Source organism: Jaculus jaculus, chromosome 11 (assembly GCF_020740685.1).
Source record: "Jaculus jaculus isolate mJacJac1 chromosome 11, mJacJac1.mat.Y.cur, whole genome shotgun sequence".
NCBI lineage: Eukaryota > Metazoa > Chordata > Mammalia > Rodentia > Dipodidae > Jaculus > Jaculus jaculus.
The window spans coordinates 61,103,136-61,127,858 of NC_059112.1; the positions used below are offsets into that span (position 1 = coordinate 61,103,136).

General features: G+C 46.4%; 1 protein-coding gene across 1 annotated transcript in view; it reads right to left on the reverse strand.

Annotated features, from left to right (window-relative positions):
• Sorcs2 (sortilin related VPS10 domain containing receptor 2) overlaps positions 1–18,365 on the reverse strand; it is a 478,299-nt gene extending 459,934 nt beyond the window's left edge. Inside the window, exon 1 of the mRNA XM_004655993.2 lies at positions 17,856–18,365. Within this exon, the coding sequence (XP_004656050.2) occupies positions 17,856–18,365 (510 nt within the window). The remainder of the gene's footprint in view (positions 1–17,855) is intronic.
• Between the last annotated feature and the right edge of the window lie 6,358 nt (positions 18,366–24,723).

Here is a 24,723-nt window from a genome sequence, read left to right on the forward strand (position 1 = left end):
CCTGGGTTTTCTGGTTTGCTCTGCCTTTTGTAAGTAAGATGAGGCTGGGAACAAGGACGCTATTTAAATGCCCCAACTTCATTCAGAACTAGTGTTTTCTCCCTGATGAATGTCCTGGGTCCTGGCTGACCTGGTCAGGAGGGAGGACAGAGGCTGTGCCCATGGGGGCCCAGCCTGCACTGTGGCCTGGTTTAACAGCCTCCAACAGGTCAGGAACTGCCAACTTTTCTGTACTCCAACAGGGCTCCTGTCAGAAGCATGTGTTTCTGTCAGTTGCTCTTCTCTTCAGAGGTGTATCATGGGCCTCACTGCACTGGGTGGAGACTCATTAATGCTTCCAACAGCTTTTGAGATTACCATGGTGTGGGCAACCAGCCAGGGAGCCCAGCCTTGTGGCACACTGGCTGTGCAGGACTCCATTCTGTATCCTTGCTCTTATACCAATGGGCTAGGCCTCTGTGCTGGGTCAGTGTTTTCACACGGTAAGTCATCTGGTGTTTACTAAGCATCTACCACATACCATGCCAGAGGACAGTAGGAATCAAAATGACCACAGTCCCTGCTTCCAGAGAGCTCACTCCTCCCCAAGCAGTGAGAGGCCTGGGGGAGGCAGGAGACTATATAGAGCAAATTCTGGGACTCTGGGTGGAGGAGAGAAATGTCTATTCCCTCTCTTTTGCCACTAACCTAATCCCACCCTGTTTGACTGTTAGTTCTGCATGTTTCCCTCTCTGCTAGCTCTTCTGGCAACCCATGAACTTGGATGGAGAAACAATGGCCTCTTTCTTTTCATAGACTCTCAGTGCAATGAGCACTTGCTCCCTTTATGAATCAGGCCGCAGGTCATGACAGCATCACTGGGACCTGAGCCTCCATCACCAATGAGCACTGCAGGGCTTCACTGGGTAGGTATGCATCTCAAAGTATCATCATTCACACACGAAGAAACACTAATCACACATTTACAACTTCATGATTATAGCAACCATGAAGGGCTACTAGCTCTTGTTGTGGTGATATTAAAGAAATTAGCTGTGATAGTTCAGTGACTTCACTGCCAAATAATGTCTCCTTTGAATCTATGCTTTTTATGCTAATTATAAAATCTACATTTCAAGAGCTGGAGAGATGGCTTAGAGGTTAAGGCACTTGCGTGCAAAGCCTAAGGACTCATGTTCGACTCTCCAGAGCCTATGTTAGCCAGACACACAAAGGTGAGGTAAGCACAAGGTTGTACATGCCTACTGGGTGGCACAAATGTCTGGAGTTAGATTATAGTAGCTGAGGCCCTGGGCAAATACTCTATCTTTTCCCTCTCTATGTCTCTCTCTCTCACTCTCTTTAAAACAAATTTAAAAAAAAAGAAAGAAAAAAATCTACATTTTGAGAAAGTTCCACAGGCTTCTTCACAGACAGATCTATACACAAAGATCTAAAATCTACCATGCCAGATGTGAGGGAGTACACCAAGACCAGAATCCCCCAGTGTGTGTGCTGAGGTCCCCCAGGGTACCTGATTCTGAGGAGGTACTCAGAAGCTACCACAAATTCTCAACTAGGAATTATTTGGTTTGGAGGAATCAAAATAGACACCCAGAAGCCCCATTCAACCATCAAATGATAAATCAGAAAATAAACTTAGATGAGGTTAAGTGGTATTGATGGGAATAAGTTGAGAAAAACATAGGGTTTTTATTGAGTGCTTTATTTTTATGGAGTAAAAATTGAGTTACTTAGCTGGTCAATAAGGAAGTCAATAGGAAAAAAGTGCCTAAGAGCAGGGAATGAGGAGAGTGGGCATGAGCTTGAGACACAACCTGTATCCCTCAGGAGCCAAGCACCATATCAGTCTACCTCCTGCTCTCCTCTCCTAGTGGACAGAGTGGATTTCCTGAGCTCAGTAACAGCCCCTCCACCTGTCCTGGATCACACATGACAGAATGCAGAGGTTAGGACAAAACAGAAGGATAATGACTGCCATGACAGTTGCGCCACTGCCCTTTCTAAACACAGGATGGCTGTGGTGTCATTTCCTCTCCAACCCTGAGGTTTCTTTGGGGACTGTAGCCATACAACTGTTTGACAAGTGTACAAACTCAAGGAAGCTATTAGAGGGACTTTACCACAAGTCAAACTCTAGGATAAATCCAAAAATTAAAGGCTGGAGAGATGCTTGGTGGTTAAGGCATCTTCCTGCAGAGCCTAACGACCAGTATTCAATTCCCCAGAACCCATGTAAAGTCAGATGCACTAAGTGGTGCATGCATCTGGAGTCCATTTGCAGCAGCTGGAGGCCCTGGTATGTCCATTCTCTTTGTCCCTCTTCTATCTCTGCTTGCAAATAAATAAATAAAAATATTTTTTAGGGCTGGAGAGATGGCTTAGCGGTTAAGCGCTTGCCTGTGAAGCCTAAGGACCCCAGTTCGAGGCTTGGTTCCCCAGGTCCCACGTTAGCCAGATGCACAAGGGGGCGCACGCATCTGAAGTTCGTTTGCAGAGGCTGGAAGCCCTGGCGTGCCCATTCTCTCTCTCCCCCTCTATCTGTCTTTCTCTCTGTGTCTGTCGCTCTCAAATAAATACATTAAAAAATATATTTTTTTTAAAATAAGAACTGTCCCTCTGCTACCCCATAGGGAGTGAGGGGAGTGAGGCCTTCATGACCCCGCAGTGAATACCATAACCCACCCCACTGAGGAAAGCCACCAGGGTAATGGGAGTCAGGGTGAGGTGATATAAGAGTATAGCCTGTTATATATAATAATTTTTTTAATTAAGAATCACCATATAATCCAGAAATTCTTTTTTATATTTTATTTATTAATTTATTTCTTTGAGAGAAAGAAAGACAGAATGGGCGCACCACGGCCTCTAGCCACTGCAAATGAACTCCAGACACATGCACCACCTGTGCATCTGGCTTCTGACTTTACATAGGTACTGGGGAATCAAACCTGGGTCCTTAGGCGTTGCAGGCAAGCACCTTAACTTCTAACCCATGTCTTTAGCCCCATGATCCAGCAATTCTACTTCTACTTCTAGGAATACATGCAAAGGAAGTGGAAGCAGAGACACAGATAACTGAACTCCTATGTCCACAACTTTATTCATAACGGTGGAAAAACCCAAAACCCTTTATCCCATATATGCATGAAGAAACGAAATGTGTTCTTGCCCATTCCATGAACTGTTATACAGCCTTAAAAAGGAAGGATACAAAAAAAATTTGTTTTTAAAGGAAGGATATGCTGCCACATGCTACAATGTGGGTGAACCTGGAGGACATGAAGCTAACACTAAGCTAATCTCAGAAAGACAAGTACTACAGGATTCTGCTTACATGAGCCAACTCACAAGCACAGAATGCAGAATGATGGTTATTGGGAGATGGGGAAGAAGAAGAGCGTTAGTACTTAACGAAGGCAAAGTTTCAACTGGTAGTGATGGCTACAAAATGACATGTATGCCTAATGCCACTAGGCTGGACATTTAAAAACAATTATGGGGGACTTCTGGTTAAGATGGCGGCAGAGGTACCATGCCAAAGCAGCTTGGGAGGAAAAAAGACCAAAGAACCCAGCAAAATACACACTTTTACTAAATAGTGAGGTGTATAGGAAATTGAAGCAGCAGTGGAAAAGTAGAAGAGATCCAGAGCATCCAAAGCCCGCACAGGCCAGCAAAAGCGGCCCCGGCAGCTCCACCAACTGCGGCAGCAGCGCACCAGAAAGCCACCAGACTCAACTCCAGCCGCAGGAAAAGCCAGGTGCGGGCGCTTCCACTCACACCGCACTCTCCACAACTCAGGAAATGTGAAGGGAGAGCAGCAGTGAGCAACGGAGGAGCAGACCACGAGGTAGAAGAACACATGGAACAGCGAGAGAACCAGAGCAGCTGCGGCTCCCTCCCCTCCCCCACCACCTGAGCCCAGCTCCAGCGAACAGAGCAGATCCGGCCATGCCAACTTAGGCCAACAGCGGGACCCAAGCAGGAGCAGAGACCAGTAGCAACATCAGCGGCTCCGGCACCAGTAACAGAGGCCCCAAGAGCAGCAGATCCAGTAGCGGCAACAGCGGCAGACCCAGCAGCAGCAGCTTCAGTGGCAGCAGTGGCTCCAGAAGTGGCAGCTACAGCAGCAGCAGCAGCAGCAGTGACAGAGGCAGCAGCAGCGGTGGGCACAGCATCTGCAGCTTCAGCTGCTGACAGACGCAGCAGAGGTAGCTTTAGCAGCAGCAGTTCCAGCAGCAGGGGTGCCGATCTGCAGGTCCACAGTTGCCAGCCTCAGATTGCGCTGCAGGAAAAGCCAGTGCCCAGCTCCAGAAATCAGAACAGCAGCCCGCAAACCCAGGCAACAACTTGACTGAGACCAAAATAATCCAAAGTAACTGGGATTGCACCAGGGAAGGGTCTCAATTGGTCACAAGCTGACTTGGATCCCTCAACACACCAGAAATCTTAACCTCCATGTTGATAGAGGATCTGGTTGTTATAATAACTACTCTGGCATACATACTTGGGGCTGTTTTTGATTGAATGGGTGCAGTGTTTAGTTAACTTTTAGAATCTACCTGTATTTTATTCCATTCAGTCTACTTGAATACTCCCATAGCAGGGAAACTCAACCCCTAGGAGTACCTTCGTGGATACTCTGTGAGTCTTAAGAGCCACACCTAACACCTTAAGCTCCTACCCTGAAAACACATAATATCAAATCAATTGATACAGCTAAGAATATCCAGCTAGCTAGAAAATCCAAGCATTAACTTAATCCAAGATGCAAAAATACATACATTATAACACAAGAAACACTAAAAAGCAAGATGATATAAATCCACCTAAAAGTACTAATGCATCGAAATGACCTCCAATGAGAATGAATTAGAGGAAATGCCTGAGAAAGATTTCAAAGAATGATTGTTCAAAGAAGTCAGAGAAAAAATCAAAGGAGTCAAAGAGGAACTTAAGGAAGAAAACAAAGGAATCAAAGAAGATTCAGGACACCAATTCCATGAAATAAAGAAGGCAATACAGGACATAAATAAGGAAATAGAAATAATAAAGAAAAACCAGTCAGAATTACTAGCAATGAAGAACACAGTTAATGAAATAAAAAACTCTGTAGAAAATCTCACCAGTAGAAGGGATGAAGGAGAGGACAGAATATCTAAGCTAGAAGACCAGGTGGCAGATCTAATACAGTCCAACAAAGGGAAAGACAAACTTATAGAAAACTATGAGTGGGAATTTCAAGACATTCGGGACACTATGAAAAGATAAAATATAAGAATTCAGGGCATAGTAGAAGGAGAAGAATTCCATTCCAAAGGCATAGTAGGCGTCTTCAACAAAATCATAGATGGAAATTTCCCCCAAATTTGGAAAGAGGTGCTAACGCAGATATAGGAAGCCTTTAGAACCCCAGCCAGACAAAAACCTGGAAAGAACCTCTCCTCGCCATATTATAATCAAACTTCCAAACACACACACCAAAGAAAAAATATTGAAAGCAGTTAGAGGGAAAATTCAAGTTACCTACAAAAGCAAGCCCATCAGGATTACAGCAGATTATTCAACACAAACTTTTAAAGCCAGAAGGGCTTGGAGTGATGTATTCCAAGTTCTGAAAGATAACAACTGTCAACCAAGGTTACTTTATCCTGCAAAGTTATCCATTCAAATAGACGGGGAAATAAGGACATTCCATGGCAAAAGCAGGTTGAAGGAGTATTTATTTAAAGACAAAACCAGCTCTACAAAAATACTTGATAGAATCCTCCATGCTGAAGAAAAGGAAAAGCACACATATAAGGAACCTAGAAAAAACAAGCAATACTCAAATACTACTTAACACAAGAGAGCACAGGTAGAACTGGAACCACAAAAAAAAAAATGGCAAAAATAAATACACACCTTTCAATAATATCTCTCAATATCAATGGCCTCCATATCACAATGAAAAGACATAGGTTTGCAGGCTGGGTTAAAAAGCAGGATCGTAAAATTTCTTGTCTCCAAGAAACTCACCTTTCTACAAAGGATAGACATTATCTTAGGGTGAAAGGTTGGAAGACAGTGTTTCAAGCAAATGGGCCTAGAAGACAAGCAGGGGTTGCTATCCTAATATTGGACAAGATAGACTTTAGTCTAATGTTGGTCAAGAAAGATAAGGAAGGTCACTTTATATTGATTAAGGGCACACTCCAACAGGAGGACAGTACAATCCTACACACATATGCACCTAACATGGGGGCCCACAAATTAATCAAACAAACACTATTAGAACTAAGGTCACAGATAACACCAAACACAGTGGTGATGGGTGACTTTAACACCCCACACTCATCAACTGACAGGTCATACCGGGAAAAAATAAACAGACAGGCATCTGGACTAAATGAGGTCACAGAAGGAATGGACCTAAACAGATATATACAGGACATTTCACCCAAAGGCTGTAGAATATACATTCTGTTCAGCAGCACATGGAACATTCTCTAAGATAGACCATATATTAGGACACAAAGCAAATCTTAACGAATTCAGGAAAATTGAAATAATTCCTTTAATTCTATCTGACCACAATGGAATTAAACTACAAATCAGTAGCAAGAAAGGCTGTAGAGCATACACAAAATCATGGAAACTAAACAATACACTAATAAATGATGAATGGGTCAATGAAGAAATCAAGAAGGAAATCAAAAAATTTATAGAGTCAAACGATAATGAGAACACAACATATCAAAATCTCTGGGACACAATGAAGGCAGTTCTAAGAGGTAAATTTATAGCCTTAAGTGCCTATATTAAGAAATTAGAAAGGTCGCAAGTAAACGACCTAATGCTTCACCTTAAAGCCTTAGAAAAAGAAGAACAAGGCAAAACAAAAATCAGTAGGCAGGAAGAAATAATAAAGATTAGGGCAGAAATTAATGAAATACAAACAAACAAAAAAAAAACAATCCAAAGAATAAGTGAAACAAAGAGTTGGTTCTTTGAAAGGATAAACAAGATTGATAAACCCTTAGCAAATCTGACCAAAAGAAAGAGAGAAGAGACACAAATTAATGAAATCAGAGATGAAAAAGGTAACATCACAACAGATTCCAGAGAAATTCAAAAAATCATACGGACATACTATAAAAACATATACTCCACAAAGTATGAAAATCTGAAAGAAATGGATGATTTCCTTGATTTATATGACCTACCTAAATTAAATCAAAATGAGATTAATCACTTAAATAGACCTATAACAAACATGGAGATTTGAACAGTTATCAATAATCTCCCAACTAAAAAAAGCCCAGGCCCAGATGCATTCACTGCTGAATTTTACCAGACCGTTAAGGAAGAGGTAACACCATTGCTTCTTAAGCGTTTCCAGGAAATAGAAAAAGAGGGAATTCTACCAAAATCCTTCTATGAGGCCAGCATCACCCTGATACCAAAACCAGGCAAGGATAGAACAAAAAAATAAAATTGCAGACAAATCTCCCTCATGAACATAAATGCAAAAATTCCCAACAAAATATTGGCAAACAGAATACAAGAGTATATCAAAAAGATCATTCACCCTGACCAAGTAGGCTTTATCCCAGAGATGCAGGGATGGTTCAATATACGCAAATCTATATATGTAATACATTATATAAATGAGTTGAAGGACAAAAATCACATGATCATCTTATTGGACGCAGAGAAAGCATTTGACAAAATCCAACATCCCTTCATGATAAAAGTCCTACAGAGACTGGGAATACAAGGAATATATCTCAATATAATGAAAGCTATTTATGACAAGCCTAAAGCCAACATATTACTAAATGGGGAAAAACTGGAAGCTTTTCCAATAAAATCAGGAACAAGACAAGGGTGTCCACTGTCCCCACTTTTATTTAATATAGTCTTGGAAGTCTTAGCCATAGCAATAAGGCAAGAGACACACATAAAAGGGATACAAATAGGAAAGGAAGAAAACAAGTTATCATTATTTGTAGATGACATGATTCTATACATAAAGGACCCTAAAAACTGTACTAGCAAACTGTTAGAGCTGATCAAAACCTACAGCCATGTAGCAGGATACAAAATAAATGCACAGAAATTAGTAGCCTTCATATATGCTAACAACAAACACACAGAGGATGAAATCAGAGAATCGCTCCCATTCACAACTGCATCAAAAATAATAAAGTACCTTGGAATAAACCTAACCAAGGACGTAAAGAATCCCTACATTGAGAACTTTAAAACACTCAAGCGAGAAATTGCAGAAGACACTAGAAAGTAGAGAACCATCCCTTGTTCCTGGATTGGAAGAATCAATATTGTGAAAATGGCAATCTTACCTAAAGCAATCTACACATTTAATGCAATCCCTATCAAAATTCCAAAAGCATTCTTCATAGAAATAGAAAAAACAATTCAAAAATTCATTTGGAATCACAAAAAACCTCAAATATCTAAAATAATACTGAGCAACAAAAATAAGGCTGGTGGTATCACCATACCTGATTTTAACCTATACTACAGAGCCATAGTAACAAAAACAGCATGGTACTGGCACAAAAACAGACATGTAGATCAGTGGAACAGAATAGAGGACCCAGATATAAGCCCAAATAGCTATAGCCACCTGATATTCGATAAAAATGCCCAAAATACTCATTGGAGAAAATGACAGCCTCTTCAGCAAATGGTGTTGAGAAAACTGGGTATATATCTGTAGAAGGATGAAAATAGATTCTTCTCTCTCTCCATGCACAAGAATTAAGTCCAAATGGATTAAAGACCTTAACATCAGACCTGAAATCCTAAAACTGCTAGAGGAGAAAGTAGGGGAAACCCTCCAACATATTGGTCTTGGCAAAGACTTTCTGAATACAACCCCAATTGCTCAGGCAATAAAACCACAGATTAACCACTGGGACCTCATGAAATTACAAAGATTTTGCACTGCAAAGGACACAGTGAAAAAAGCAAAGGGGCAACCTACAGAATGGGTAAAAATTCTTCGCCAGCTATATATCTCATAGAGGATTAATATCTAGAATATACAAAGAACTCAAAAAGTTAAATAATAAGGAATCAAACAAGCCAATCAAAAAATGGGCTATGGAGCTAAATAGAGCATCAAAGGAAGAAATACGAATGGCACATAAGCATCTAAAAAAATGTTCCACATCACTAGCCATCAGGGAAATGCAGATTAAAACTACATTGAGATACCATCTCACTCCTGTCAGATTGGCCACCATCAGGAATACAAATGATCATAAATGTTGGCGGGGATGTGGAAAAACAGGAACCCTTCTACACTGCTGGTGAAATGCAACCTGATCCAGCCTATGTGGAAATCAGTGTGGAGGTTCCTAAAACAGCTAAAGATTGATCTACCATATGACCCAGCTATAGCACTCCTAGGCATATATCCTATGGACTCTTCTCATTTCCTTAGAAATACGTGCTCAACCATGTTTATTGCTGCTCAATTTATAATAGCTGGGAAATGGAACCAGCCTAGATGTCCCTCAACTGATGAGTGGATAATGAAGATGTGGCACATTTATACAATGGAGTTCTACTCAGTGGTAAAGAAAAATGAAGTTATGAAATTTGCAGAAAAATGGATGGACCTGGAAAGGATTATACTAAGTGAGGTAACCCAGGCCCAGAAAGCCAAGCGCCACATGTTCTCTCTCATATGTGGATACTAGCTACAGATGACTGGGCTTCTGTGTGAGAATGAAAATACTTAGTAGCAGAGGCCAGTAAGTTAAAAAGGAGACATAAAGGGAAGAGAAAGGAAGGGAGGAGGGTACTTAATAGGTTGATATTGTATATATGTAAGTACAATGATTGTGATGGGGAGTTAATATGATGGAGAATGGAATTTCAAAGGACAATGTGTGGGGTTTAGGGAGGGAATTAACATGGGATTTTTTCTTATAATCTTAGAAAATGCTAATAAAAAATAAAAATAAAAAAAACAATTATGAGGCTGAGGAGGTAGCTCAGCTGGTAAAGAGTGCTTGCTGTGCAAGTGTGAGGTACTGAATTCACATCCCAGCACCCACACAAAAGTGAAGCATAATCCAAGCACTGGGAAGGCAGAAACAGGAGGCTCCACGGACTTTCTGGATAGCTAGTATAGACAATTTGGTGTGCTCCAGGTTCAGTGAAAGATCTTGTCCCCAAAAAATAGAGAATAGTTGAGTCTGGTCTCCACTTGCGCACACCACACATTCATGCACATGTGAATACAGATATACACATACATGCACAGGCAAACAGTTATACTCAATTTTATGCCACTTGCATTTTACCACAACTTAAATAACAAAGAAAACTTAAAATGTCTTGTACTTAAAAAAAGAAAGAGGTGCCGGGCGTGGTGGCGCACACCTTTAATCCCAGCACTCGGGAGGCAGAGGTAGGAGGATTGCCGTGAGTTCGAGGCCACCCTGAGACTACAGAGTTAATTCCAGGTCAGCCTGGACCAGAGTGAGACCCTACCTCGAAAAACCAAAAAAAAAAAGAGGGCTGGGGAGATGGCTCAACAATTAAGGCACTTGCCCACAAGGCCTAATGACCAGACTGGTACCCACAGACTGGTCGATCCCCAGTACCCACATAAAGCAAGATTCACAAAGTGATACATGCCTCTGGAGTTCATTTTCAGTGGCTGCAGGCCCTGGAGTGCCCATTCTCATTTTCTCTCTTTCTCTCTCTCTCTCTCCTTGAAAATACATAAATTTTTTTTTTAAAAAAAGAGCTGGGACTCGAGTAATAAAATTCAAATCATACCTGGGGTGTTTAATAGCAGTGACAGAGCAAGTCCTGGCAACCCCTGTGCATACTTGTGTTCATCTGTAAGATGTGTGTAATAATATACAGCATGTATTAATGCATGAGACCCGCTTGGGTGACAGTGGGCTCAGAGAGGGCCATGATTATTAACTATGTAAACAGCAAGGAATGCATGGGGGCAGAGGCACAGAGGTGACACTCGCAGGCAGAGGCCACCACTCCCCAGAAAACGGTATCAACATCTGATGCTTCACAAGGACACATAGGCAAGAAAACTCGTAAAGAACTCTCTCACTTACAATGCATTTGAATAAAAGTGATACACTATGCCCGCCTCTTTTGTTACTTAATTTATCTCTGAGCATTAGGAAATGGTGTCCACAAGAGATGTGCCTGCTTGAGTCACGGCAAGCTCAATGTTGGAGCAAATTATCCACTTCTGTGAGAAAATTGCTATGGAAGAAGAGTGCTATTATTTTCCAACGTTCAAGCTGGTGTGAAAGAAATTGTAATTTTCTGTGCAAATAAGGTGACTGCAACAGAAGTGCAAGCTAGGAAGGGGCTTCCTCACCTCAAAAGAACAGTTTTCATTTCTTGATTTCTATCTGCCCCAAATCCCTGGTCAGTGCTTAGAATGAGAAATGAAGCTGACCGGGATTCAGTACTCTGCAGCAGCCCTGATCCTGGGGTGTCACCATCACCCAGCTATGCCAGAGTCTGCATAGTCCAGCCCTGCAGGGCAGGTCTGGGAGGATCTGCACTGGAGGAAGCCTGCCAGGTGGGGTGCAGGGCATGCCTGTCCCCACCACCACTTCAGCCACGGCTGCAGGTATGCATGGCTTCTTTCACACACAGAATCCAGCTCACCGCCACACAAGACTCCCAAGGTATTTCCACAGCAAAAGCAGTGCACCAGGCAATCCAATGCAATGGACAACTGCTGTGCTGCCCTGAGGGTCCAGCAGGTTTCTGCTTCCTACTCCCCCAGAGGGAGGGCAAGGGCCCAAAGCAGAGACTGCAGTGACATCAGGGCCTCCCTCCCTGTCTCACAGGACTAAGGCCCATGAACACCACTGGTAAAAGTCTATAAGGAATTCACTCAGAGTCAGAGGAATGCCAAGTCCAGGAGGCCCAGCCAGAAGGCAGAGTACAAGCTCCCAGCTTCTGGCTGCTTGTCCACATGCTTTAATTCTGTCTTCCCTGGTGCTCCCTGGCAAGTCTCAGCCCGACTGAAATAACAGCAACTCTGGAGAGACCAGTGCAAGGACAGGTGCTCTCTAACCCGAAGGGTATGCCCCAGACAAGCTAATTTATGACCTCTTTAACAGGCACTCAGGAATCTTCTGCGAGGGCAGATTAAACAGCTCCTTCATTAAAGCACAAGTGGGCTGGGAAGACATGAAGAGAACATCACTAAAGAGCTGTGCAGGTGCCTCTGAGCCAGACTCCTGGATGGAGGATGTGTCCTTACTCTGCCATGAGGAGGCTTCTTGATCCTTTGTCTCCCCCACCCTCACCTCCTCACTGTCCCAGCCTCCACCTCAGGTTGAATAATGTTCCTCTCTAGGTTCTTCACATGGGCTCCCACTGTACCCCCTCCAGGAAGTCTCTCTGTTCTCCCCAGCACATTCAGCCCACAAGGACATGCTGAGAATTCATCCCAATTCAGAGTCTCACCAGTCCTGGGGCTTGGGCAGGCGAAGCACTGCAGCCCTGGCAGTGAACTGGGCTGAGCACATGAAAGAGGCTACTAGCAGGTGAGTCTTAAGCCAGCTGGTACAAGAGGATGATGGAGAAAGTGACTTCAAGGTCCTGAAAAACTACAAAATAAAAGAGAACCTTGGCAATATGCCAGCCAGACCTGGCCTTACCACATGGACACTAAACATGCTTTACAACTGAAGACATGCTCGAAAGGTCTGTCCTTATTCACAGTGAACAGCGGGTGCAGGATGAGACCAGTTGCACCTGAAGTGGTGTCTGCAGGGGTCCTTGAGAATCAAGGCCTTCACAGTAGTCATTGAGAAAAGGATGCTTGTGTGCATCACCCTGGGCCCTGCAAGCTCTCCTCCCCTGCAACCCTGCTTTCCAAGTCTATGAACTAAGAGCAAATAATTAATAAATATATACAAAATGTACACAGCATGGTTGATAGTAACCCACAGGGACATCACCTGACCCTGCCACTTGTTTTACAGATAGGAAGCTGAGACCCGAGTAAGTGTAAATGCAGTCAGAAAGATGGAAGGAAAGCCATACTTTCAATGGGGCAGGCACTGGAAGGGTGGCTTGTGACTGAGGGTGAGTGGGAGAGAAACCCAGGACTTCACATAAACCTATATATTGCAAAAGGCTCTGTCACTGTCACCTATCCGATAGCACATAGTTCCCAGTCTCCCTCATCAGTCTGCATGCACACCCCAGACCCAAGGGTTCCAGCAGGCTGACAGGCCAACCGCCAGCTCCCAACAGCCACTATAATAGGCAGTCAACACCAGCCACAGTGTCCCTTGACCTCTGTTTCACTCCTGGTAGCCACTGGACACCTTGGTGGTGGCCATCAGGACATTGAGGCACTTTCACTGAGCAGATAAGATGCCCAGTGCTTATGGGCCACTAGGCTAAGAGCCAATGGAAAGCCACACCTCCACCTCACCAGCACCTGGATGCCAGAACTCAGGAATTTCTGTGCCCTAGAGCACCAAACTGTGGTTAATAGGAAACAAGCTGACACCAAAAAGCCACAGCTCACAGGCAAGGCTGCAGGTCTGCTTTTGGCCAAGTTTAGACCTGTTCCTTGCAGGTCTCCTAGGGTAGAGCTGACTCAGATGGAACCTTGAAGTCCAGCACTGCCCAGGAAAGCAAGAGGCTGGTAGAGCAGGGGGCACAGTGACCCCCCCACCCAGAGACCTCCCTTAGACCTCTCCCTCCAACAGCCCAGATGAAGGCCTCCTCCCTTCACAGTTCAGTATTCCACCAGCCCTAGCCCCACACTTTGCCCACCCCCACACACCCTACCAGGATGCCATGTGCTGATCTCTTCCTGGGCACCATACTCTGACTGCATATAGTATACAGAATATCTCACCCACAAAACTGACCTATGAGACTGCACACTTTCCTTTCCATGATGTGGACAGTGAGGCCCAGAGAATGGTTTCCATCTGTCTGGGGACCCAGACCCAGAAGGGGTGGGGTTGGGACACAAGCCAGGCGAAGTAGCTAGAAAGCCTCATTACCCACTACCCCACACAGCCACAGGAGCTCCTGGGCTGCACTGCAGGGTCTGCTGGAATGGAACTGACTTCACTCTTCTCCCAGCTGCTTTCCTGGGGTTTTTGTCACCACACGATGCATTCACTGTCTCCACAAGATACACTAAGTCTTCAAATTCCCACCTCCAGTCCTCACTCAGGCTGTCCCTCCTATCATGGGCTCTACCTCATACTCAGTGCCACCTCTTCCATGCAGTCTTCCCTGGTGATGTCCTCCTTGTACCTAGCTGTCTCACTTCTCCCATTGGATGACTGAGCTCCATCATGCTAAGCTCAGGAGAATACAAAGGTAAGGGGGTGCTATTAAAGAGGGAATTGTGTCATCACCCCTGAAATGATCTGCAAATTGAAGTCTTAACTCAGCACCTCAAAATGTATTATTTGGAGAAAGGGCTTTCACAAGATGATTATGTTACAATGAGCTCATCGTGGTGGGACAGGATGTGATGTCCTTACAGGAAAGGGTAATCAGACCACAGACTCACAGAGAGGGGCAACATGTGAGGACACAGAAAAGACACTGTCAGCAAGCCAAGGAGTCCAGCCTCCAGGACAGAGGCTGCCCTCAGGAGCTGGAGGGACGCCCTGCAGGAGTCTTGATCAAATTCCCCTGCAACTCAGGGGAGGGGGCAGAGTATTTCCACACAAGAAACTGACTTAGGACTTGGGCTGCTCTCGGCACCCTGTCTTAGGGAGGCAGGTCCTGGACTGGCTCTATTGGGCAAAATTAAAAGCTTGCTTCAATTTGGCCATTAAAAAAAGAAACTTTCCTTGACCTTCCAACACAGAGAAACCCACTTTCTGACATGTCTCTGAATTTCTATAAAGTAGCCCAGAGGGAGTCTGTCAGGACTCCAGAGTAGAGTGTGTTTAATCTGCTCAGGATAATCTGTACTCCCGTATCTTAGCCAGCAAGGAAACACAGAACATGGCAGGAATGTGCAGGAGAGGGAAGTGCTTGTCAGTGTGGGGAGCAAGGGTGGGACCTTGGCTAGGAAAAGCTCAAGATCAAGTCAAAGGATGCAAGGAAGTTAAGGCTCAGGTGCCATACAGGAAGAGTTGTGCTTAAAATAAGCCAAATCAACAGGAGACTTCCCAGAAGCAGTACAATTGGGTCAGGGCACCCCACATTCCCATCACGCTAACAGGATCCCAGGGCACTCAGTATTTATCTACCATCAAATAGCCCTGCTGCCTCCAAGGGCAGCACTGGACACACAGAGTACTGTGTACATAGCCCTTTCTGAGCCTATCTAAAGGAAACCTAGGTCTGTTTTGGTGAAACATTAATCTCACGTATAACTATTTGTTTCTACAGCTAACCGTCATCTGGAGAGGCAGTATTTGAACTTCCAAGCAAGTCCCCTTCCATATCTCCATGGCAGCAGGAAGAATCAAGCTGTTGTAAGGAAAACTCACATATGTTCACAGAGAGCTGCAGCAACAGGACTGCCTTGGAACCAGCTTGCATCTCACTATGCCTTTAGCAGGACACTCTCAGATGCCATTTTCAAAAGTCTAACCCCTCATCCAGATCTTTTTTAATTCTGATCAGCACCTGGGCGGATGAAGTAAACACTGTTGTGGGCCACACATCTGCAGAGGGCAGTAGCAAAATGGTGGAAATAAAATGTCAGCAGAAGCCTCAGGTCAGTTTCTTTCTGGGAGCTTGAGAAGATGGTGTTTCAAGTAGAGGTGAGGTCAACTGCATATGGAATAGTTTGACTGGGGCAATCTTGGTCACAGCCCTAACCTGTCTTCCTCCACTACTTCTGAGTAAGGTAAGCCTTCAAGCAACATAAGCCTCTGAAAGTGTCCCCAGCCACAAGTGTTGGGCTTTTCAGAGAGGACCCCATATTTCCCACTGCCCAGGGCAGAGCATGATGAGTAGGGAGGAAGAGAGACGGAGTTCAAGCCAAATGCCTGGGCAGTGCTTCCACACTGCCCCCTTCTTTTGACCCTGCTCATACCCATAGACACCAGAATGAGCTTGTTCTGCCCACAAAGCATCTGCTAAGCACCAAGCTGTGCGCTGCTGTCCACTACATAGGCTTTCACCCAGCTTCCCACTGGCTACAGGAAAGGGCCCCTAGAGCTCCTCTCTGGCTCCATGGCCAGAAACTTTCCATCCTCATCTATTCAAGGAGGCTGCGTAGGGGTCCAGGCCCTGAGCCCAGAAGGGGGTCAGCTGGGCACCAGCCCTTCTTGGACACCTCCCCCATGAAGCTAAGTGACAAAGACATAGGAGTCATCATGTTGGATCAACAACCTTAGCATGGAGGCAGGGGAGGGGGGAGCAAGCTCTTTCCAGAACCACAGGATTTACTTTCAATGTTTATTCGACGTCCTGATTTCAAGGCCTTTCAATTCTGGGGAACCCGGTTTGTCCACAGTACTGAAGGTCTTCGCTCACAGCAAACAGAGCCTTTGCTCAAGGTTCACATGAGAAAAGTACCTGCAGGCCCTTCTAGGGAGGGGCATGCTCCATCTCCTGCAAGGCACCCCAGTCAGCGCCCTGACTGCCCCCTGCTGGCCAGCCACATCGCAGCATCAGCTCTGCCCTCTGAGGGCTGCTAGTCTTCCTGGAGATGCCAAAGACTACCCAGACCAAAAAAGGTACCTGCACCCTGAGAGCAGCCAGCTGGTCGGGGAACAAATGGCAAACCCAATCCAGTGGGTGCTTCCCCTGGCCCTTCTCCAACATAAACGGAAGCTACCTGGATTCCACTCAGGGATGCCAGGAGAAGAGACGAGGGTAGAAGTGCCCAAGTGACCACCCACAACTGGGTTATACCTTCTTGACTGCCAAGAGGGTAGATCCCACCCATTCCACTTCCAATACTTGTAAGGGCTATGGTATTATGCAGCTTCCTCAAAACTTGCAAGACAAGAGTCACCCCATTGGAAGAAACCCAAGAGGAGACACTGAGGGGATAGTGATGCAAGCAACTGAAGGGGATCCCAGTCTTCCACCGTCCTTGAGCAAACCCACCTCCCTGGAGAGTACACACTGCCAAACCTAGAAAGGCCTCACCTGGGACTGCCCAAGGGTGTCACATTTCAAAGCCCCTGGGGCACTACTAAAGAACAGGGCAGGATCAGGAAGGGGTAGGGACCACAGCTGGTGGTTGAAGGGACTGGACAAGGGGGCAGGTATAGGGGAAGGCGGGGGGGGGGGGTCACATCTTTTGCACTACAGTCAGCATAATGATGATGAACTCATACCTCTTCCCTGCTCCCACCCAGGGTCAAACAAGACCGCACGGCACAGGAGGCACTAGAAGAATCCCAGGAAAGGAGCAGTCCTAGAAAAGTCCCCCAGACCCCCAAAACAGAGTCCCACAGCAGGGCATGGAGCTGATCAGGATGTCCTGGAGTACATGGGTAGGACTAGGGCAAGGAGGACTCCAGAGCCAGAAATCCCAGAAGAACACTGAGCTGCTCCACGCAGCATGAGGGCGACCCACCAAGCACACAACACAAAGCTCAGTATCTCTAATGGACCTAAGGGCACCTCATGCTGCCCAAGTCCTAAAGTCACCAGGGACCTCCCCACAGTACCATGGAGTACATATGGAGGTCAGGGTAGCTCTGAGTCCCTAAGTAACCGGTGGGTGACCAGGGGCTCAGCCTAAGTGACCCGCATCCCCCAAGTAGCTGAGAACACACGCCTTGGAGTGCCTGCGGGTGGTCCGGAAGTGGGGGCTTGTGGGGGTCTCCCGGGTGTCCAGACTTGTGGGGCAGGCTGTGGGGTGCGCGTAGGTCACTTACGCTGCTGTTCTCGCCCGTCCAGTGCACCATCGCCTGGTTGTGCGTCGCGTCCCCCTTGAGCACGAACGACGTGCTGATGAGCGAGACCTGCGCCCGCGAAGCCGCTCCGGCCACGGGCGCCGCCCGCGCCTTGCGTCCCTGGCCGGGAGCTCGGGGGCTGTCTTCCGCAGAACCCAGAACAGGATCCAGACCGCAACCCGGGGCGTCGGGCTCCCCACCGTGCGCGCGGCGGTCCTCGCCGTGTCCCGACTGCGCGCACCCCGCGGGCGGGCTCCGCGGCACCCGGGTGAGCCTCGCGCGGGGACCTGAGCGCTCGGGTTGCGGGGAGCGTCCCGCCACCCCGCAGGCGGCCAGCAGCAGAAGCAGCAGAAGCAGCAGCGGCGGCGGCGGCGGCGGCGGCAGGAGCGGCCGCCAGCGCGGCCAGCGCAGTAGCGGCGGCGACCGAAGAGTCGGGGCTCGGGCGCCAAGGCCCCGGCCCTTCGGGGCGTTCGAGGGGCCCGGGTAACCCATGGACGCCGAGGGGCGGCGGCGGGGCGGCGCGGCGAGGGAGCCCGCGGCCGAGAGAGTGGGAGGGCGCTGGGAGCCCTAGCGAGAGCGCAGAGAAAAGAGCCGGCGAGGGGAGGGAGCGGCGGGAGGAGGGGACTCTCCGGATCGCCGCCGCCGCGCAGCCGAGGACGCACCGCCACCTGCCGGCCGGCCCAGTCCAGCCCGGGGTAGCACCAGTGCTCAGGGGCGTGCGTAGCAAGAAGGTCTTGAAGGACCCCCACCTCAGGGACCGCACACCTTGCCTCCCTATGTCTCCCTGCCTCTCTTTGAGCATTTACTGAGCACCTTACTCTAGACCAGCCTGAGTTCCAAGCATGAGGATACAATGGTGACAGCAGATGAAGACAGATCACAGTAAATGCCAAACAAATTCAGAGTGACCCACCAGGTGAGTTGTAAGGGCCCTCTCCTTGGCGCCTCTGGAGTGGAGCTGGGACGGGCTTGAAGGCCACCAGAAAGAAGATCTTCCAGGCAGAGGAGACCAGTGCCAAATGGCCCAGCACTACTCCATCTGCTCCCGCTCAGGGACCTGAGGCAGTGACATTATTTCCGGCCCTCAAAAGTCACAGAGGAACCGCCCCCACCCAACAGCAGATAGTGCCTGTTTGTGGCCAGTGTGAAGAGGTACCAGCAAAGCACCATAGACACTGAGATAGAAAGTCCATCAAGGCCCCAGACAAAATCACCTATCTATAAAACTAACCCACAGTGTGCTCCACATTGGCATCAGGGAGCACACCCAAGACAAATGTCTCCTCAGGCAAGGCCAGAGGTTGGAGTCATCCTTGTACCCTTTGCCAGGCACACCCCCCGCCAGGCCACACCCTGCCTCCCATTAGGTCTCTTCACTCCAGAGAGTACTAAACAGAGCAGAAGAGCAAAGATAATGGAGATCAAGGTTGAACCCCAGCACCCTGCCCAGGAGATCCCTTTCAGTACAGCCCCTGTGCCCAGCATTGGACAGGATGGAAGCTCTGGCCAGGTGTCTAAGAAGACCGTCTGTGGAATGTGATCTGTCCCCCCACCTGTCCATTCAGGTGCCAGAGTGGGGGGTGGGAAGGGAAGGGAGGCTGAGTGTGTCCCTGTAGGAACATCTGGTGTAGCAAAGAAGGCAGAGTAAAAGGAGGTAGGTGTGGGGCTGAAGGGAGGGGGAAGGAAAAGGGGACTTGGGAGAGGATGGGCTATACCTGGCAGGGAGAGTCGGAAGGGACAGCTAGTTCAGCCCAGCCCAGCCCAGCCTAGACTCGCTTGGGGCTTTTCTCAGGTCTAGGAGTCACCATCTTCACTTGTTTTATCTTGTTTTAAATTTTAAAGGGTCTCTATGCAATAAAAAGAAGGCCTCAGACTATGAAAACATTACTGAAAACCTAAAATGTGTTAATCATTTTCTTCAGAGCCGCTGAACCTGGCAGGTTGCCACTGCATCTTGTCATGTGTCACACCATGAACATGCTGAGCAGTCTGTACAGTTCTTCCCATTCACAGGTGAGGCAACAAACTCAGTTCAGTAGTTCAGAAGTTGAGTAACCACTTGAAGTCACCCAGCCAGTACAAGTCAGAGGCCAGATTCCAACCCAGATCTCTGACCAGAGGGGGGACTCTTGGCACCACCTGCATTGTCTGTCATTTGGATGTGACACCCCTCCCACTTTAGGGCCAGGATCCAGGCTGCCTGGCCAGGCAGAGAGGAGATGGGAGCCACCATTGCCATCCCATCTCACTCAGAGCAGTGAAAGACTTGGTCAAGGTCCCCCACAGATAGAGGTCTGGAATACAGGTGGTACAACTCTCATCCAGAACTTTCTATAACAATCTTTCATCTATTCAAATGAGACTGCAGGCATTAGGAAGAGCAGGGTTGATTCATCCCTTCTGTGAATGTAGAGCTCAAAGCTGCTGGGACATTCAGTTCACAGCTGTGGCTGGACACACAGAGACACAGACATGAAGAAAACCATTTTGGTCACAGTGGACGGACAAATGTTCAAGAAAGCCAATCTCAGCTACTAGCATGCCTCCCGTAGAAAAGGAATCTGCATAAAATGAAGGGTGAAGGGACTCTGGGTATCAAAGAAGCCTGAGTCCTCTGGAGGGAGTATGGAGCTATAAACCAAGGAGGAGCAGTGAAGAGAGGAAGCCAGTCAAGGGCACTGTGGAGCCCTCCCAGTGGAGGGAAGAGCCAACCCAGAGGAGCAATGCCATCTTGGGAGCTGGAATACCCAGGAATAGCTGGCAGCAGTCTGGGATTGATTGGTATTCACAGGCTCATGGAGAGTTGCTGGACTGTTTTAAATGGGGGAGTAAGATTATTGGCTTTTTTACAGCTGTCATCCTGGCCACCAAGGGCAAGTGTGGGAAGCCCCTTAGGAACCTACTCCTCCAAAGGTCCAGAGAGAGTCTGTGGTGATCTGATGGAGAAAAGAGTAGAGGGAAGCCCTGCAGACTCATCACTCCACTTCCAGGTGCCTCCCACTTCCTTGCACTCCCTTCTCCTCAGTGACATACACCAGGGACTCAGAAGTCAAAGGGGAATGCAGGAAAGTACAGACAGCCAGGGGAGCAGGCCAGCCACCTCTGCGTGTTGCATCTGACATGCTCAGATGGAAGAAATAGTGAATGTTTCTAGAGACTACAGAATACTTTATGTAGTGCCTACCAAGCTACTCAGCAGACATGGGCATGAAGGGCTTTTTGAAAGTGTCATTTATGAAGTTCTGCAGGTGCCTCAGGACCCAGTCAAATACCAACCCAAATCCTCTCCAGGATTGTGAAGTTATAGCTATTCAAAAAACTATCCTGTCCAATCAGTTCTGTTCCCTGTTCTGTATCCCACACTGGGATCATAGGTGCCTCCTCCTCCTGGGAGACCTCACAGCTTCACCAGAGACACCAAGGAAGCAGGTGCTCCAGTGGGAGAACCTGGCTGTCAGGGGTCCAAGGGAGTGCCTGTTGCTAAGTCATGACCCCTCCCCTGCCAACTCAGCTCCAGGTAGACACTATCACTGACCTCACACATCACAGACAGTAAGGATTGTTTCCCCAAGAAGGCATGCAGCATGCAGCAAGGAACTTTAAGGATTGGATGACCTGCTTCCCAATGTCCCACACCTCCACCTGTCTCATGTGCCTTACCTGTTAACTGGGCCCATCCTGTCCTGATGCAGCCATTCTCAACTTGTCCTTCCTGAACCATAGCAGTAGCTCTAACAGGAAACTGATTAGAAATGCTGACTCCAGGCCCATCCAGACCTCTGGAACCAATAGCTCTCAGGTGGGGCATAGGAATTTGCATCTTAACATACTCTATGACAGCTCTGGTGCATATCAACTTTAAATGCCACTCAGTATCCCAGGTTGCACATTAGATTTGCCTCAGGAACACTAGGAAAACCCCCACTCCCAGACTCCTCTCCTGCCCTCAGCCTTTCTGAAGCCAGAACCCCACTATATTCAATGATCTATAAATCCCTGTGATAATTCAAATGGGCAGCCAGTACAACTCACTTCCCCTAACCATGGTTATTTTCCCATGTGACTCAGGGCCTCACACATGACTGGAAGTGCCCACCATGGAGCCACAACCCAGCCCCCACTCATGGCTTTATCATGAGTCAGAAGAGTGGGTTTGATGGTACAGGCTGGCATTTCAGCACTTGGAAGGCTGAATGGCAGGTTTGAAGCAGGCTTGGGCTACACATCATTCACATCCCATCAAAAAGAAAGAAAGGAAGAGGAACAAGAAGAGATAAAAATTTTAAAGTAGGCTCTGAGGAGATGGCTCAAGAGATAAAGCACTTGCTATACAAGGATGATCATGCCAAGTGTGGTGGTACACACCTATAATCCCAGGGCTGGGGAGGTGGAAACAAGGGATCTCTGGGGTTTGCTGACAGTCTAGCCAAACTGGTGAGCTTTGGGTTCAGTGAGGGACCCTGTCTCAAAATTAAGGTAGAGAGAAATTGTGGAGAACACTTGACGTCATTATCTTGCCTGTACACACACATGCACACATATGTGCCCACATACATGTGAACATGTACAAACAAATGCATTCATACTATATACACATACCAAAAAAAATTAAAAAGCATGCCTTTAGTCTTAGCACTTGGTAGGCTGAGGTACAAAGACCACCATGAGTTCAAGGCCAGCCAGGGGCTACAGAATGCATTCCAGATTAGCGTGGCCTAAAGTGAGACCCTGCCTTGGGGTGAAAAATTAATTTAGGAAAGTTAAAGGATTCAAGAGAAAATAGATGCAAAAACCCAGCATATAGTAAACCCCAACAATAATGCCTACTGTGAGAGGTCCATAGGGCCTTGTTGAACCTGATGCAAACTTTTTTGTCACAGAGCCACTCATCTGCTGGTCTTATGACAACATCCTACATCAGGAAGGAGAAGAGGTATATTGTCTGTTCAACTTCCTCATTAGAAGTCCTTAGTTCTTAAATTATTGAAGTGATAATATCTTTTGGGTTTTTTTCCAAATTTTTATTAACAACTTCCATGATTATAAAAAATATCCTTAAAAGCCAGGGATGGTGGTGCATGCCTTTAATCCCAGCACTTAGGAGGCAGAGGCAGGAGCATTGCCATGAGTTCGAGGCCACCCTGAGACTCCATAATGAAGTCCAGGTCACCCTGGGCTAGAGTGAATTCCTACCTTGAAAATAAAATATAAAAAAATAAACCATGGTAATACCAACCTTCCCCCCAATTTCCCTTTTGAATCTCCATTCTCCATCATATCCCCTCCCCATCTCAATCATTCTATTTACATATAAGCAATACCAACCTATTACCTAGCCTCCTCCCTTCCTTTCTCTTCCCTTTAAATCTCCTTTTTAACTTACTGGCCTATGATACTGAGATTTTTCCTTCTCACGCAGAAGCCCAGTCAGCTGTACCTAGGATCCACATATTAGAGAGAACATGTGGCACTTGGCTTTCTGGGCCTGGGTTACCTCACTTAGTATAATCCTTTCCAGATCCATCCATTTTTCTGCAAATTTCATAACTTCATTTTTCTTTACCACTGAGTAGAACTCCATTGTATAAAGGTGCCATATCTTCATTATCCATTCATAAGTTGAGGGACATCTAGGCTGGTTCCATTTCCCAGCTATTATAAATTGAGCAGCAATAAACATGGTTCAGCACTTACTTCTAAGGAAATGAGATGAGTCCTTTGGATATATGCCTAGGAGTGATATAGCTGGGTCATATGGTAGATCAATCTTTAGCTGTTTTAGGAACCTCCACACTGATTTCCACAATGACTGGACCAGATTGCATTCCCACCAGCAGTGTAGGAGGGTTCCTCTTTTTCCACATCCCTGCCAACATTTATGATCATTTGTTCTCATGATGGTAGCCAATCTGACATGAGTGAGATGGAATCTCAATGTAGTTTTAATCTGCATTTCCCTGATGACTAGTGATGTAGAACACTTTTTAGATGCTTATATGCCATTCATATTTCTTCCTTTGAGAATGCTCTATTTAGCTCCATAGCCCATTTTTTGATTGGCCTGTTTGCTTCCTTATTATTTAACTTTTTGAGTTCTTTGTATATCCTAGATATTAATCCTCTATCAGATATATAGCTAGCGAAGATTTTTTCCCATACTGTGGGTTGCCTCTTTGCTTTGTTCACTGTGTCCTTTGCAGTGCAAAATCTTTGTAATTTCATGAGGTCCCAGTGATTAATCTGTGGTTTTATTGCCTGAGCAATTGGGGTTGTATTCAGAAAGTGTTTGCCAAGACCAATATGTTGAAGGGTTTCCACTACTTTCTCCTCTAGCAGTTTCAGAGTTTCAGGTCTGATGTTAAGGTCTTTAATCCATTTGGACATAATTCTTGTGCATGGAGAGAGAGAAGAATCTATTTTCATCCTTTTACAGATATATATCTAGTTTTCCCAACACCATTTACTGAAGAAGCAGTCTTTTCTCCAATGACTATTTTTGGCATGTTTATCGAATATCAGGTGGCTATAGCTACTTGAACTTATATCTGGGTCCTCTATTCTGTTTCACTGATCTACATGTCTGTTTTTGTGCCAGTACCATGCTGTTTTTGTTACTATGGCTCTGTAGTATAGGTTAAAATCAGGTATGATGATACAGCCTGCCTTATCTTTTTCGCTCAGTATTATTTTAGATATTGGAGGTTTTTTGTGATTCCAAATGAATTTTTGGATTTTTTTTTCTAGTTCCATGAAGAATGCCTTTGGAATTTTGATAGGGATTGCATTAAATGTGTAGATTGCTTTTGGTAAGATTGTGATTTTCACAATATTGATTCTACCCATCCAGGAA